Here is a 17,597-nt window from a genome sequence, read left to right as displayed (position 1 = left end):
TTTCAAGGCTCCTATGTTCCTGCAGGCAAGAAAGAGATGGATACCACTTCCGCGATGTTAAGTCCGGATCGGTTACCGACGTGCCTTCGACGTCATCAACGCCAACTCGAAAAGCCTATCCCCTGTCAGAGGGCGCTAGTCCTCTATTTACCAATTGTTCACCGGGCGGATTTGACGCAATTTTTTGTCCAGTAGACGTCGCTGGTTGTGCCGAGTCGGGCGTAATTTGCGTTTCATACGGTACGGCGGTCGGTGTACTTACGGGAATATTCACGTTAGCAAGGATCCGGAGAATTGTCTGAGTTCGAATTTTTTATTTTCTGAAATGTGTTCGTGTCGTGCTTCGATTTGCAATTGCGCTTAATCTAACATGGAAAATCGCTGGAGTTGCATTGTACGTTAATCGCATCGCGGACGGGTAGTCGCTATTAATTAAGGTAAGAAAGAATTTTGCGAAGCCGATCGATCGTATGTACATACAATATTTCTGCTATGTGACGTTATACATGTGTATAACATACAATGTATGTACGTATGCATATGAGTAAGAATGTAGCATCCGTGGATGCACAAGTGTCGCGCGATTTTCATCATTTCGGGTATATTCAGATCCATTCTGATCCTTTTGTTTTCTGAAATTGATGAACTGGATTTTCATCGGTCACTGTCAGTAAGTTATCTTTATCCTCCGTATATTAATATATAAATATTTACCTTCGAATCAAAGTGCCAATGTTTCTCGTACGTACGTACTACTACCACAGTTGTCCATTATTGTTCCTTGTCGCGTCAAGTGTAATCATAACTGCTAAATAAAAAAATCGTTTCATATCCCTTGTCAAAGAAGACAGTAGTATGGCAATGTTTCTTAACGAGTTTATATGAAAACATTGTTAACAGTTGTGATGTACACGAATCGGCAAGTGAATATGTCAAATCCGTGATTCCAAAGAATGTTATCGCAAGTCGCAAGTCGCCAGTTTGGTCGCCCCTGGGGCTGCGCAGTCTGCGAAGGTGTGCGTGCGTGCGTGAATGACGCTGTTCATCTCCATAGCGTTCCGTGACATACCATATAATACGCACACGTATGGCATATACATGCCTATACGGACGAGTGGTCTGTTGCACAGCTATCATTCACAAATCTGCGTGACACAGATAAGAGTTTTATAAACCGAATTAAAAGTATTTTAATTAAATATAAGGTATGTGTTGTAATAGGGAAGTCATTGGTGGACTTTGTTGGAATGAATTTTTCGATTCTTTGTGATTCGGTCCCAACTGAAAGCCGCACAGCGGTACGAGTTCTTCGTTGTTTATATCGAATAGATGACATATTCGCCAAACAAAACCGCAGTGTAGGGTCGAGGCAAGCCTCAGACTGGCAAGTCTTATTAAACTTGACGGCATGGTTATATAATTATATGAACCGTGTACATGCCTATGGTCCCCTGCAGATCGTTCCTGTTCCTTCTTACACGGATTATAGATCATTTTTGTTCGACGAATTGCTTTGACGTCCAACCGACGCCACGTGCGTATTATTATTCACACCATCAGGAAAGTTGAGTCTGCGCAAGCGTATAAATTTATACGTTATCATATGGTATGATTAGGAGGCCAATATTTCTCCCTTCTGCTCGGTTCCGCCACCTACGCATATGCATGTGTACACACGTTTGTGTTGTGTATATTTATTGTTAGTGTGGTTCTGTTTCTTGTGCGATAAGGGTAAGAGGTTTGTTTCATTTTTATCTATACCACTTTCGTCATTAGGGTTTGAAACCCTGTTAACATCTGTTGTACGGCAATATAAATATATTTTACGCCGAATGAAGCCATACAAGTATACCGTACAACATGCGCCATGCACACACTTGAGTAAAGTCGGGTCGGAAATAAGGTTGGCAGCACTAGCAGCGTCTAACTTACGCCTCTCGAACAGCACACGCCGCATCTCCTCGATGCGCGGCTACAATTGGTTAGTTGCTAGTGTGGCCAACCTCATTAATGATCCGCTAATCGAGGCGGAATAGTACGATTTGATTTGGGTGTGCAGGTCATTTTAACTGGTAAATGCTCTCCAGAAGAATGTCGCACGCTCGTCTGCTACAGTCCGAGACGAGAGGTGGGGCCTGCCGGTGCCACATACCTATGTGTACAGGTTATATTTATCTACCCGATTTCTTGTTAATATGATTGTAGTTGCGCTCCATCCCTCGTTTACTTTGCGAAATTCTGTTTCAATTTTCAATTTTCTACGCGTTCGACTAAGGTGGCAGAATTACTTCTTACTCTATAATTATTTATTAGAAATTGTACACGTGGACCTTTTTTGATATGATTTGACTTTTTTTTTTTACTATTCTACACATCTTGGTACACCGTACGATTCTTTCACTGCCAGTCGGAGAAAGAAAATTAGATCCTCTTAATATTTTCAAGTGCCCTTTGCGATTGGAATCCGCTACGGCCAGCACGAGCATTGTTCCATAACACGATTACGTATGCAGTTACTTGCCCCGGAAGATAGGTTTAGGCGTTTCGATAATTATTCCACGGCCAAGATGAATCTTCTCGACATTTTTTGTTCAATTAATCAACCAATAAACAGAATGGGCGACGAAATTTTTGACGCTGTATGTTTTATGGTTTGATTCGCATGCTTATTACGAAATTACTGTCGTATAGTAAGCTAGCACCACGTGGTAGAAATGCAGCTATTGACGCAATTAGGACCAAATCTCTATCGCCTGTTTTTTCTCGCACAAGGACTCGTGTGTAATCAAAAAGGGACTTATATCTCAATCTGTCATGTGCAAAGTAAAAGTCAGTGCATAGACAATGCGTAGTAATCTTACTTTATCCGTAAAACATGCTATTGGTAATTCAGGTTTTTACTCTACAGATGTTGTAATACACTTGACTGTATCATATATCAATTAAATGCAAATAAACGATGTCAAAAACCATAGTTGAAGCCATCAAGTTCTGCTTAAAAATTACACTTTATTTAAAACTATACGACCTTTTGGGAATGCGAGTACAAATTCACCGATCTTCTCTGCAAGCATAGGTATAAATTAACGATTCGTCATCTCGCCTGCGTCACGTTTGTATCCTCGTCTTGACTCGTCACGAAGGCAAAGTCGCGTTCAATGTCGGATAATAAGTATGTGTGCAATTACAAACATCTATAAAAATTAAATTTGTACGCAGAATATTAACTAACTATAGTAACCAGCACTTATCGAGCTCAGACACATTTGGTTTCTTTCAAATTGGCCTCAACTTTGGCATTCATGGGTATAAATTATGTGTAGGTATGCCGAATTTCATGGACTTTAGTATTACATAAATACCCTCACACTCAGAATTGAAGGATCGGTCTTCTTTTCAATTTCTTAATCTATCAAATAATCACCAGCAGTTCGAGACACAAATATCTACACCTATGATACTTCGTCATTCTCCTTTTTCTTCTTTTTCTTCTTGATATGAAATATGTATTATTGTTTATTAATAAAGGAAAAAAAAATGCTACATTGACACACACACACACACGCGCGCGCGCGAATATGATATACTCGGCTTCGAGGCAGTGAGTGGTGTGATTGCTATACATAGTGATTTTAACACAGTTGTTCATTTACCGGTGGTTTTCTCAAGCGTTGATTCACTGGTGTATTTATCGTACTATTATACCTTTTAATATTTATCGTTAGTTTGCGCGGCTGACTCATCGATGATATTGTGGTACTGGCAGATAGATTTTTGCCCGAGCCGTGTTAACCAGTCCGTAAACTCGATCACCCAACGTTTTCTCAACAAAGCTTCACCCACCCTTTCAGCTTTACCCGTAGTGTACGTAAGACTCTGCTAAAAATTTGCGACCCTAAAACTTCCTAAACCTGCATTTTAGAAGACTTGACAGCCAACGCCGGGGAGGAGGATTTGGAGCTTTGAAAAATGATCAATGTCTATAAACGAAGTTCTCGTTAACAATTACGGGGATTTTCTGATTAGTGGTGAAAGTTTTTGCCACCGAGTTCTTCATGCACTGTCGAGAATATCTTTCCCACCTTTTTTCCTGAGCATTCGAAAACGTTTTGCCATTTCTCTCTTTCTTCTCGTTGCTTGTGTTCTCCAGCTCCGTATCTGTGTGCGATAGGGCACACCCTTTACCATCGCTCTTCCCGCCGCCTACATCTGCTTCTACCAACTTCTCTTTTCTCCTGTTGTTTCCTCTGTTGCCACTAATTATTCTACCGCCGTTGCCTACGTAGCTTACCGACTCCATATTCGAGCCCGTTCCAAGAAATATCCGTCCGCCGTCGCCTTCGTATTTTATTGCACCGTCGTTGAAATTCACTTTCACCGAACAACCGTCACCGACAATGCGGATACTACCGCAATTTTTGGCCACCGTCACCTGACATCCATCGCCGCGTATGTTTAATTTAAAGTCATTGGATTCCAGCTTGACCCTGAGACCGTCACCTTTCAACTCTTTCGCTTTTTCCATCGTCATTTTCGTATCAGTCGTAATCGTCATTGTCGAGCAGCTTTATATTATCACAATCTTCTTCAATTTCTCGTCCTCGGCATTCGTTTATTGCCAGTTGCGTATATTTTTCTCCTTCGGTAATACTTGGACCACGCTGTCATCTACCAACGTTATATTTACATCGCATGTATATGCAAGCGTGCGTCTGCCTACCTCACAGATTGGCGATATCGATAGTTGTTTACTCGACGTGCACAGTTACACGGCTCGTTTACCAATAGTTTTAAATCTCTGCGTGGCGTGCGACTATATCGCCTGGAACGGCCGATTGTCGGAGGTCAGATGTCTACGAGTGAATACGAAGAATCAGGCTGGTTATTCCCCGGGCTAACTCTGTGCTTGAATGTGGTAAACAAGTTAGTAACACAAAGATTATGTATAACAGCGATGGCCGAGTGTCGACGAGCAGGTAGCTATGTAATTACTTTGTCGCGTATGTACAGCCACGTATAATAGGTACACATGGTTCGTCTATTCGGTTCAGTTGCACCGTACGTTATTACGAGAAGTGCCGACGTCATATAGAATATAATTTGGCACCTATAAGAATGTCGTGTTAATTCCCCCATACTTCACGATCAGTGCATCAAGACGAGTCACGCCCAATCTTTTCAGTGTGAAATTGAAAATTTCAATTTACCTAAGGGCCCTTGCGATGGCTATGAGTATATAGAAAAAACAACCTGCACATACCTGCATCGATGATCTATCTCACTGATATATGTATAATAATAGTTATACAATATCAGTGATCTATATTCGCAATGTCATTTATCCGTCGCTGAACGCATAATAGTCCTTCAGCGAGAGAGAAGCAGTTATGCGGGCGACGGATTTAAATCGGTGTGTCAGTTGGACAAGTGTTCGTCACCTACAGACATTATACGTTTGTATACATACCTATTTACACGTAACTATCGTCTTTCAGACATATATATTATAATTTGTATAATTGATGACACCATTTTTTTTAATTTGCTCAGATAACTCTGTGTTGCAGTACCTTACTTTTCGCTTCTCCACAAATGGTGCGCACAATTTTCAGGAAAAACCAGAATAGTACACTGGGATTTACTGTACATACACAGAAGTAGCCGTGCGTAATAATGGCTTTACTCATCAAGGCATTGACCCGCTAATAGTGCGCATCGAATCGTATAGATATATTATAGTTTTCCCTTCTACTGTTCCACTATAGTTTTTCTAGAGGGGAAAAGTTTCCGTGGCAGCGAACCCGACGTCTCCGCGTGTGTGATATCGAGCAATTATTGTTGAGATAGCGGTAATTCTGCATTGAGACGTCCCTCATCGTTTCCTCATATGACCTACGGTATATTTGTGAATTCATGTCCAATTCCATTTAGACGCGATAATACGGCCGTATTTTGTACCAACTGCGGGTAATCGATGATTGCCACTTGTATAGGAACGTATCACGTTGGCATATACCTATAGGTATTTGCGTTTGCGACCTTCGAGAATTACTGCAGCAGCATGATCGTAGTCACAATAATTCAACACTGACACTCAAACGCGAAAAATATCACGATCATATTTCATCCAGAGTATTCGCTAATGCTGCACTGTCAGCCAACCGCGTATAGTTGTCATTGTGAAATACTGATCACAAAACTACACAAAATGTATATACTTACCTGCCATTATGATTACTCTTGTTGGCAGGATGACGTCGTGCAATGCATAAACGATACATCCAATTGGTTCATTGGAATATCACAATGGAACTGTCTAACGAAATTGACGCCCTCGTCGCTCCTTTCACGCAAACTGTTGCCAGGCAAGACTCTGGAGTACCTGAGGACCTTGCATCTCCAACAGATACAATGCTGTTGGGTGACGGCGACGATGCTGACGAAACCATGAACAGCGATCTCAATATCACTGTAATACATGTAGTTCGTGATTCGACGTGCGACGGGGAGGAATCGCTGACAATGACTGCAGGTACCGAGGTTAAAGAATTTCCAGGGGAGAGCAAAGACAGTAAAGATGGGAGTGATAGTGGAGTCGAAGGATGTGCGACGGAAGTACTGAGAGTTCGTAGTAGAAATAGTGTAGACTATGGAAGTAGCTGTGGGGGATTGGACGAAGCGTCGTGTGATTCGAGTCTCGTTAGCTGCTGCTCTGTCTACGAAGATCCCTGTGCCACGCTCCCAGACGACTTGCGGCTTAACACCGGGGGAGAAGGTACCAGCGAAGGTGGCAGCGAAAGTTCCTCCATAGCTGGAAGCATATCTGCCAGAGGTACGAGGGCAAATGGAAAACGAACCGTCATAGCGTCAGCCACAAATAAGAAGAAGCTCGGTGTTGCCGAGCCTCAAAAACCATCCCGTGTCAAGCCCAGCGCCTCGACTAATCCAGCAGTGGCTTCTCCTAGGTCTAAAACACGAGTTGTTGCACCACGAACCGTTCCGTCAAAACTCCAGCCGGGATCCAGGGACAGAGGTCGCTCGAAAGAAACAAAACACTCCTCCCTTAAAGATACAGCCAAGGAAATTACTCCGATAAATGGCACGTGTCGTCAGGCTGCTACACAACGACCAAGTGCTACGCCTGGCTTTCATCGAACTCGCACAAGAGCGATCCCCGAATCCCTGCCATCAGCGCTGACGACAGAAATTAATAAAGATTTGGCACAAAGAGGACGGGGCACCAGATCCAGAGGGGGATCTAGTGGCAGGGGACGAACTCCCGGATCCACTCCTTTGGACGAAGGTAAAAAACTTCCGAGCACTCCACGGGCAAATTTCGCAACGTGCATGGAGCCTCAAACCGTTCGCAAGGACAAAATCGCCACTAGTTTAGATAACAAAGCGTTGGATACATATGCCACGTTGCCTAGAAGAAATAGAAGTAAATTTGCAGTTCCTAAGTCAAACGATAAAGCGGCTAGAAGTCGATCAGGTAGCAGAGATGCTAGCCTGAATAGAATGAATGGTAAAAAATCGGTTCCCATGAGAGACGCAACGCCTTACAAATCTCTACCTTCTTACGCAAGGATAAAACCCGCAGAGAAAACGCGCATTTATCACGAAATTAGTGTGCAGACTGGCCTGACCAGAGCAGACATGGACAATGTCTTTGCCGGACTTGTCGCCACTATGCCAGATCCTGCCAGAGTGGATAGATCGGATAGAAGTTGTCAGACCGAAGGCTCCTGGAAAGACACAAAATTGATGCAAACCGAAGTTGAACGAGTCACAGAAGTGGCTGCATCCTCTCAGCTAGAAAATGAGAAATTAAAGATAGAGCTTGCCCAAGTCCGACGGGTATTGGAAGAGGAAAAAGCTGATCACGCGTTTGCTCGCCGAGAACTGGATAGGAACGCTCAGAGGGTTTTGGCCATGCTCGGTACCCCTCAATCAGAACATACAGGTACCAGTTTATTTGATATTTTTCATGATTTTTATTTATCCGTTTGTTTATGGTAAGTCTGGTTCTAAGCTGATTGTACAGAACCATAGATTGCTTCTGGCATGTTCAAAGCGACACCGGTGGCATGTGGTTTACATGTTGAATAAGTGACAGCAGAATACATTGGTGGCATTGAATGTGTCAGAACCAATCCAGGGATCTGTACATACGTTCGTCGATTAAAGATTGTCTTCCATCAACTATACGTATCACAGAGGCTCACGTGCCATTGCTATTTAAATTTTCTCACAGTTTCTTCTGAGCTTGATAATGTTTTACTTTGCAATGGCTGTTCCTTGAAGTGAACAATGAACATGGCCCTTAATCTTGTATTTGTATTTCAAGAAATCTGTTTAAGTTTTGGGAACATTGTTTCCTGAAATTGGACGTAAGCCATTAACGCTTCTGGCTGCAATCATCGTACGAAAAAGAATCATTTGAGTAAAATATGTGCAAATTTTAATGTATCAATAAGAATTTTTTTTTTATTTCCATCATCAAGAAGGTAAAACATGTATTCTGAGTTTAAGTGGCGACTAGACAGATACTTATATTTTCACGGAGTTTCGCATTGCAGTCGTTGTGTGTTTTTTAAAAATGAACATTTTGAGTTTATTCGATTATTCTAACGTGCATTCATTACTACTACTAGTTCGTTCTTTTTCCTCGTAAATTGTAAGTGCCAGTTCATCATCAGGTAATTCCTCTTATATGAGCACAAACAATCCTGCTTATCACATAAACCTTTCACATATAATTTTGTGATAACTTTATAAAAATTTTTCTGTTCATGACAGATGTTCTGATATAAATTGTTCTGAGGAGGGCCCCCCATCCGGACTGAAACGTTAACACAAAAATAGTGTTTTTTGTTTATGACCTTCATATCCAAGAATAATATTTACACAACAGATAGTTATAGTTTGATATCGCGTAATGAAAAGTAATCGAGTATCCGTAGGTCGCAGGATGTATGTATACTTTACTCTGATAATTTTTCACACAACTCTTAATATTCTGGTGGTATATACCTCATAATAGAATATAGAAGCATCGCACGAGAAATGTCAAATGCTAATATAGTTGCAGTACAGCGTTAGTTGCGAGAAGCAGCCTCAAAAAGTTGAAACGCATTGCCCCATACATTAATGCAATATCAAAGGCAATAATAATGACCTATTTATGTTGTACAATTTAAGAAGGGGACAGCTTCCTGGAACTGGAATCCCATATACAATCATCCGGGCAAGTCGTCGCTAATCAGCAAATTGAGATCGAGGACCTACAATCCCTTTGCCGTATGTTGAATAGGGTCAGTAGGTACAAAGAATATCCCGAGTATCCGGTTTAAGTTAGTAACATTGACGTAATAAAACATCAGAAGAAAAATCATTACCTTGTAATTTTAGAATGGTTTTGAACAAGTTGGCTTGTCAAAGTATGAGCACTAGGGTGGTCGTTATTTGGGGTCAAAATTAATTTTACCCCTTCTGCCCCCCAAATCGGTTCGAAATACGTAAAAAGTAATGCTGTAATTTTTTAAGATTTTTAAAAGAACGCTTAACCCTTGACCACACGGGTTGAAGTTTTCTATTTAAAACAACATGGGGTTTACCTGCGTTTGGAGTCACTATTTTACTGTGGGCCTTAATATGTTTGTAATATCCTGAAATTTTCAGAAATTAGTTTACAAGCATGTTGCTACATGGAAAAAATTTCCGAAACCCCTACCCTCAAAATGTTGTATAACATTATCATAATAATAATAATTAAAACAAAAAAAAATTTTCTCAATTTTTTTTTATTAATTTGCTTCCTCGTTTTTTTTTTACAAAATATGAGATAATGAGATTGCACCGTGAGTAAAAACCGGCGAAAAAACAATACGAATGCCTCCGGCGTTGCGTCGTGGTCGAGCGAGAAGGACAAGGACTGCTCGCGAATGGGTAAGCGAATATCGAAAAAATCATCCAGATGCAACAAAGCAGTCAATACTTAAGAATTTGTAACTCGTGTAGAAAATTATTCTATTTTAAATACATTTATAAAAAAAAAAAACGAGGAAGATAATTAAGAAAAAAATTGGGAAAATTTTTTTATTTTTTTTCAATGATTATTATTATGGTAATATTATACAACATTTTGAGGGTAGGGGTTTCGGAAATTTTTTCCATGTAGCAGCATGCTTGTAAACTAATTTCTGAAAATTTTAGGATTTTACAAACATATTAAGGCCCACAGTAAAATAGTGACTCCAAACGCAGGAAAACCCCATGTGTTTTAAATGGAAAACTTCAACCCCTGAGGTCAAGAGTTAAGTGTTCTTTCAAAAATCTTAAAAAATTACAGTGTTACTTTTTACGTATTTCGAACCGATTTGGGGGGCGGAAGGGGTAAAATTAATTTTGACTCCAAATAACGACCACACTAATGAGCACGGTATGCTTCATTACGGTTTAATAAGTCTCAGAGAATCCTCAAGTTGTATAAAAAATTATTTTTCGTTAAGATGCATCATTGCGCCAACAATACTAACCTCAACATCATCCGGGCATCTCGTTTTCATCAATCATATTCTAGTTATGTTATTTATTAATTTCGAAGGATTTGGAAAAAAGCATGGTTGTGCAAAAAACATTGCTGCAACAGCACCAAGAGTTGGAAGCAGAATCGATAGAAATGCAAGATTTTCTTCAGGAAGAGAAGGCTACACTGGCTGAGGCGCTTAAAGATGCAGAAGCTGAGGTGCTGTATCTTGTTTAATATATCACTAAACTTCGTCACCCTTGCAATTTATTTATAATGCTCACAATGTGATGGTTGATAAATTTTTTTACGTGTCTAGATAAAAAAGAAGGACGAATTGGTCAAACGAAGCAACTCTGAGCTAGGAAGGCAGATCGAAGAATGTAAACATCTGGTACGCATCAGCGAGCAACGAAGGTATTTAAATCACCATTGAACTATGAAAGTCTACACGTTGAATGCATTTTGTTGTTAATATGTTTCAACCCTTTCATTATCCATCCCTCCAGTCTTATTTGAATTGTTGACAATTTTTGACAGGCAAGAAAACTTGTTGATGAATCTAAAATTAAATGCTGTGGAGAGACGGAGCAGAGATTTGCTCTTGAGTCAGGGAGCGGCGGTATCCGGAGCGGCTGTGGCCTTGTCCGGATTGGGAACGAGGCTGGAGGCTTTGGTGGATCAACTTGTTACTTCATACAATATTTCTGAAAAGGATCTTGAGGTAGTGGTTGATCACAAACAATAAACTCACATGGAGTAACATTACGCCATATGCTACGCACAGTATTTTACAACACGATTCTTACATTTCTTCTGGATCGCCCATAGTCGTCAGCAGCTTTTCTGTACTCTTGCATATTTCCAGTCACTTTGTTCGAAATAATGCCGCTTCCATCTCTGAATATTATCAGTTGTAACCAAAAAGTCATTGGGTACGTAACAAAAATATCACAGCAGTTTCTCAATTTGTTTGCAATTTCATCAAGAACTCAACAAGCAACAAGTAGGTGATTCGAAAACTGATTTTTATGTGCTAGATGTAAATCAAGGTTGCATTTTACGAAACCACACCGTATGGATTAATTTTCAGGATGTCATATATATTAACGAAGCATACAGTTGTAGTAACAGCAGTGTCGAGTCAAGCCCTGTTAGCTCTAGGCAAAGTCTCAAAGAGTTCACGCCAAGTCCAAAGAGAGGTTCCTTTGTATCAGCGGTTATTGGTGCTATCAGAAATGCAGCAACACATCCGTTTGTTGGAAAACCTGCGGATAGAAAACCTGCATTTATTGAACCCGCTTTGAAGCAATTGCACAAGGGTAAGTGATTTTACCAGACGCATATGGGGCATTCCAAGCTGTTTCAACCAATGTTTGATTCTAATCACGTTAGATTTGGACTTTGTGTTTTATGTTGTAGTATTACTCAAAATGAGAATCCACTATCAAATCATCCTAGAGCAAGAAGTATTTTTCTTTCATCATCTTTTCGATCTTTGCACGGTCCTGCATCGAAAACTAGATTGCACCTGGCAATCTTGACTGAGTATCATAAAAACTTGCAGGACAATAAAGTTGTGCCTTGGAATTACTATTTTGCTGTGTGTGAAAAACAAAAGTTATCTACTGTTAAAAATGCCCTTTTTTTACAAAACAGTATAAATTTATATTTCACCACTGATAACAGAATTTACATTTTTTTTTTCATCAATGAATTCTTTGCAGCTGAGAACGAGTTCAACACCTTGTCAGAAGTGGTGATTCTCATCTCACTGAAGATATAGTCATTTACGATTGTCAAAATTTGACGAAATGGTTATTAAATCGTACGCAATCCACACCTTCCAGTCAGTTGTGAGGAAAAATTCTAGGTTCGGGAAATTAGTAATCCAGAAAACCGACAACCCTAGGTGTGACAATATAAATATACGAGATCATTCCTGGAACGATTTGACACGGCGAAGTCTATCCCAGGAATCCAAAATTCTCATTTGTATCAACTGTGGTGAACATGGCAAAGTTATCACTAATCGTAGGTCATACTCTGCTTCAACGGAATTTAGAAAACACAGTGTATCGAAAGTAAAGTAATAAAAATGTTCTCGATTAATTATAAGTTCTGGAGTTGATCACAGTTTTCTGTCAGTTATTACTTCTAGACTACTGATTTTTCAAGTCCAGAATTTTTCTTCCAAACTGACTACAAAGCCTGCAAAGTGAAGATTGCAAACATAACAATGTCACCGAATTTTATCAATTTTTACAATTGTAAATGCTCATATATTTGGTGCGACCAGAATCACTGCTTCCGACAAGATCTCAAAATTCATGCTTGGGCTGCAAAATATCCCTATTTTAAAAAAAAATTCAGAGTTACATTATTAGAGGCAGAATATAATATATTCCTTTTTTTTCAAGAAAATTGCATTTTCAAATAGTGTAAGCTTGATACTTTCACTGGAATAGTCATTCACAGGTGCAACTGTATAGGTATCTAATTTGTTATGATATACCTAATATCACGGCATTCATTGTCAGGTAGGACCTATTGTACCACCCCTCGGTTATTGACCGGCTTTAGTTAATATCACACATCATCCTCCGCCAGAAGGCCAGTATATGATCGAGTGACAAGGTCTGTAGGTCCCTAGATTTCAGGAACATTGAGCCCAGACTACAAAGAATGCAAAAATGAAAAGAATCCATTTCTTACTGAAGGATACATTGAAAAATTTGAAAAACGTCGTATCTTCGGTAGAGTCGTACTGAAATGTAAAAAATCAATGTTTAAATCAAATGGGTGACGGTCCAACATCGGTTGAAACGGCATGGTACGCCTCATGTGTATTGTATTTCTCAGACCGGAAAATCTGCATGCTCTGTAGATTAATGACCAGTCTCATCGTCTGAGTAGCTCTTTTCAGGTATATGGTGTCTGGTCATCCGAAATTGTCAATTTTTGTTTCCAATGTATACCAATAACATAGTGTAGGTAACCCACAGCTACCTTGCCACGTGAAAATGATTTCGCATCAACTGTACATTATGCCTTCTCTAAACAGTTATTCCTTACACATGTCATAGCTGCTGCTGATATCCAATTTTCTGCATTATTGACAGAAATAAGCTTAGACTCGTCATCCGACCTGTTGGATTTCGAGACAGAACCATGTCTAATGATGGAAAGTGTCTTGGAGGATGTTCCTTTGCCAGATACTTACACCCACAATATGGTATCGAGCAGCGACTCGCTTCGCAGAACACTGGGTTCCACGGAAAATGGGCTTGAAGAGAGTTCTAAACAGGGTCGATTTGCTGATGAATCCACTAGCCTCTCAAACCTCACACAGGCTATTCTGCATCGCCGTAAGGTAGATAGTAAGAGAATTATGTAAAATTGGTTGGACAATTGATTTTTTTTTATTATTAAATTGCAAACAGTCGTTGCAATTCCTTATAATAAAATACTTGACAGTGTTATATATGTTAAGTATTAATTATTGGTCACGTTTTGATTTGCATCAATGTGGAATTAGGTGGAAGTTGAAGAACATGATGAATGCGAATCCTTGAGCGAATCCGAGACTGGCATCACTGATAATCCAGGACCTCTTACAGATTATTGTCCAGCTATTTCTCTTGTCGATCAAGTGATTGATGTTGACAATCTTGTCACTAAACTTTTGAAAGTTCTCCGAATTATACAGCTGGATAATGATACGTGCATACAAGAGTTGAGGGAGGAAAAGTAATCATTTTCTGTTAAAACCTACTAATTTCTGTATCATAGATTAGGAATTCCTTATCACAGACTGTATAATCTACCCTTCACGATGGTGGTCAATGTAAATTTTTTGCCCTTACTCTGCTTAGGTCTGAACTGGAATGCAGGTTGGAATTGCTTGTTGGGGAATTGGAAAAGGTTCAACAGCCAGCACGCCATCTCTGTGAATCAGAGAATCCATTGCCTAACATGACTGGTGAAAAAAAAATGATGGTCAATCAAAGTTGTCACAGTTAACGATACGGACACATTGTTCTAAAATAATTACTAATCTCAAGGTAATCTGTTGTTTTCAAGCGGGTTCAATCCATTCTGTAGTACTTTTCATAAGATTGTTGTCTGTAAATTAACAGAAAAATTCTGAGTTTGACGTGAAATTCTATGAACTTGACATTCTTTGATTTTCTTTGAATAGTCTCCAGCCTGCGGACACTTTAAGAATTTACCGGCTACACGTCGTTGGAAGCAACATTGAGGGGCAAAATTAGCTGTAAAAATAATATCTATTTTGTGTGAAACACTTATACTTTCTTTCTCGGCTAATCTTATCATTAATGCGTTATTGAGAACGATATGGAAAATTGCTTTAAGATTCTTAGTTTTCCGTAACTTCTGGTCCGTTAATGAACGCCTGTACGCGTGTACATATTCAATCAAAAAATCTAACCTAAATCATTAATCACTTTATTTTTCAAAACCAAAAATTCTCGATAAAACTTCTGAACTTATCAATCATGCTAGTCAGTCGGAAAATACGAGAAATTTAAAATTATAACTTACCAAATTTCATTCGAGATTACCGAATGAGTAGGGATTTAATAATAATTAATAAATGCGACATCCACTTTACTACAGTTATCAATATGGTTCAGATCTGTGAAAAATACGATGAATGCTACGGCTAGCCACAGCCTAATCATGCGGCAAACTAGTTGACGACAGTGGTGAAAATCGGCCCTAGTTAAAGCGCCTGATCTATAGATTCCTTGTCTAAACATTGACTATACGTATATATGTGCTCGCATAAAATAGTTGATTTCCTCTTTACACGCTTCACAAATTCATGATCACACTGTGTTGCAGCACATTTTTTGAAGAACCCAACGTTTGAAACACATAAATTGAAAGGTAGCGATAGAGTTATAACGAAACTCGGATACCCGCTGTATGTCACCTGGTTCCTAGCTGACACGAATTAGCACAATTATAACATTCACTCATTCATCAATTGTTATTAGGTAATCAACGTTCGGCTGCATTTTGAAACCGTATAAAAAATTTTTTTACAGACCACTCAAATTCGTATTCGAAAACATTCTTATTCATTCCTATTCCAATCATTAATTTTCCCCCTGATTCAGAACAAAACGTTTGGAATTGTAAATTTATTTTCGTGGGTACTGAAAACTATTGAGATCTCAGTTAAGATAATTCGTGTAACCCTGTACGTACCGTGAACCACCTATATGTGACAAAGCGGACCCTCGTCATCGACCCAGGGATCGACTTGCAGCGGTTACTGCTCATAATCTCAACCATCCTGGACGGGCACATTTCACCAAATATCCACAGTATAACAAAGGTGCATCGAAAACTGTTGATCACCGTGTGCTCTGCAGACGCGTTGATGAAAAATATTTTCTGTTCTAGCAATTGAACTTTTTCACATTTTTGAATCGAAGTGTCCTAGATATATGATCATTTCTCCATTTTTTTTTCCAAATATTGTAATTAGGTATGATAAACCAAAGATATTTTACCGTATGAACGGACGTAATACACACCTATGTATACATGCATACCTGTATATTACAGCGAACGATATGCAGATGGGAATTTCTGCAAATTATTAGTAGACTTTCGGAAATCAAAAAACTAATATCGATCGCAGAGTTTATTGTTGTACATACCAAACACTGAAAAACCTGCAAGAGCCTTACAAGCCCTTGGTTTAATGGACATTGTTCGGTTATTGACATTTGCGCTTTCCCTCACAGCTGAAATCTAATCTGTCAGCGTTTCCTGCGAGATCACAAATGACGGGAAAATTTAGGCATAAATATGACCTTATGTTGACAACTCTATTCACTTTCATACACACTCAATTGTCCTTGTTTGCACTGTCAGACAAACAAGATCACCGATAAGTTGACTCGCAAAAAGTATGTTACGCATTTCAACGTTGTTCAGGTAAATTCTTCAAAACTTATTTTCAGTACGAAATGTAAGTTCCTCTTTTAAGAAATGTACCAAGTTTCGCAGCGCGGATCGGGGTCGTCGTTGTCGTGTCATGGGACCGCTGTGCCCTCGTTTTAATCGGTTGTTACCTTGATATTTGCAGCCATGTCCGAAACGATCTACATTGCATTAAAAGATGAATCAGTAACATCAAACACAGTCAAGTTCTTCAGTGGGATTGGCGAAATTTAAAAAATGTACATTTTACATCGTTGGCGACTGAGGAGAGAGCGACAAATTTGCAAAGTTAAGTAAAAAGTATGAAATTGACACGCTCAGGAATTGGTCCAATTCACTTACTGTAAAATCAATTCTTTTGTGTAGAAAAATTGTCGGGATGATTCGTGGAATTCCCAATGCCCACAGGTCTATTTTAATTCCACTGTACCGTTGTCGGAAAAGAGCAAAATTCTTACTCTACAAATAATTCTGGCACACACGCAAAAGACACCCTGAAAAATGTCCCCAATTATTTAATTAATCATATATATAGTTACGATACGTGCGCTGTATTCTGTGTACTACAGACGGGCCATTCCCGAACGGGACAAAATGTGATAGAACGAATCCAAATACCGTTACACTGTATCCTAGCGTTAAATGTTTTTATACACAGCCAATAACTTGATGCCAAATAGTGGTAAATATTGTATTTTAATGTGTAATCAAATAAAACGTGCAACGAGATGCAAAAGACAACATCATAGCTGCAAAATTTTAATCCGCTAGATGAATGTGTGTGCATGCCTGCGTGTGTGTTCAATCTGTTTAAGGGCCGTATTGAAGTTACGTAACAAATTTAGGGGCGAGGCGGGGTGGGAGAGGGAGAGTCAAACCAGTTTATTTATTATTTGTTACGGTACGGGGTTATAGGGCGTTTTTAATGTTTGTATACGTGATTTATCAAAATATAAATAAACAAAAACAAACGTTCACGGTGATTGCCAAATATTATTGGAAACGGCGCGTCAGAGTCTGCCTGTAACAAAGCTATCGGTATCCTCAGAGTACCACTGATTCACACTGCGTAGAGGGAAGTTCTAAA

At 39.4% G+C, this 17,597-nt stretch overlaps 2 protein-coding genes across 5 annotated transcripts; one reads left to right on the top strand and one right to left on the bottom strand.

Annotated features, from left to right (window-relative positions):
• The first annotated feature begins 198 nt into the window (after nt 1-198).
• On the top strand, nt 199-17,251 carry LOC107220731. Of its 4 annotated transcripts, none has more exons than XM_015659437.2 (11): nt 201-437; nt 6,251-7,963; nt 9,202-9,314; nt 10,607-10,747; nt 10,848-10,945; nt 11,069-11,252; nt 11,622-11,850; nt 13,651-13,901; nt 14,067-14,278; nt 14,404-14,592; nt 14,730-17,251. In XM_015659437.2, the coding sequence occupies exons 2-10, from the start codon at nt 6,265-6,267 to the stop codon at nt 14,549-14,551; spliced, it is 3,075 nt and encodes a 1,024-aa protein (XP_015514923.1). In that variant the 5' UTR covers nt 201-437; nt 6,251-6,264; the 3' UTR covers nt 14,552-14,592; nt 14,730-17,251. The 4 variants fall into 4 exon arrangements, with proteins under 4 accessions (XP_046596954.1, XP_015514923.1, XP_046596952.1 ...); XM_046740996.1 differs by lacking the exon at nt 201-437 and adding an exon at nt 517-670; XM_046740997.1 differs by lacking the exon at nt 201-437 and adding an exon at nt 4,856-4,923.
• On the bottom strand, nt 2,990-4,790 carry LOC107220732. Its single transcript, XM_015659440.2, has one exon. The coding sequence runs from the start codon at nt 4,553-4,555 to the stop codon at nt 3,974-3,976; it is 582 nt and encodes a 193-aa protein (XP_015514926.1). The 5' UTR covers nt 4,556-4,790; the 3' UTR covers nt 2,990-3,973.
• Nucleotides 17,252-17,597: the final 346 nt, after the last annotated feature.

This window comes from Neodiprion lecontei, chromosome 5, assembly GCF_021901455.1.
Source record: "Neodiprion lecontei isolate iyNeoLeco1 chromosome 5, iyNeoLeco1.1, whole genome shotgun sequence".
Taxonomy (NCBI): Eukaryota; Metazoa; Arthropoda; class Insecta; order Hymenoptera; family Diprionidae; genus Neodiprion; species Neodiprion lecontei.
The sequence above is the reverse complement of the archived record's forward strand: the minus strand, read 5'-3'. Positions and strand labels throughout refer to the sequence as shown.

What these genes read in the sequence shown, in the direction of transcription:
- LOC107220732 (XM_015659440.2), bottom strand. Translation starts at nt 4,555, where the DNA reads ATGACGATTACGACTGATACGAAAATGACGATGGAAAAAGCGAAAGAG.
- LOC107220731 (XM_015659437.2), top strand. Translation starts at nt 6,265, where the DNA reads ATGCATAAACGATACATCCAATTGGTTCATTGGAATATCACAATGGAA. An exon ending in TTAAAGATGCAGAAGCTGAG is followed by an intron (nt 10,748 to 10,847) that starts GTGCTGTATCTT and finishes TTACGTGTCTAG; the next exon opens with ATAAAAAAGAAGGACGAATT. An exon ending in CAAGAGTTGAGGGAGGAAAA is followed by an intron (nt 14,279 to 14,403) that starts GTAATCATTTTC and finishes TACTCTGCTTAG; the next exon opens with GTCTGAACTGGAATGCAGGT.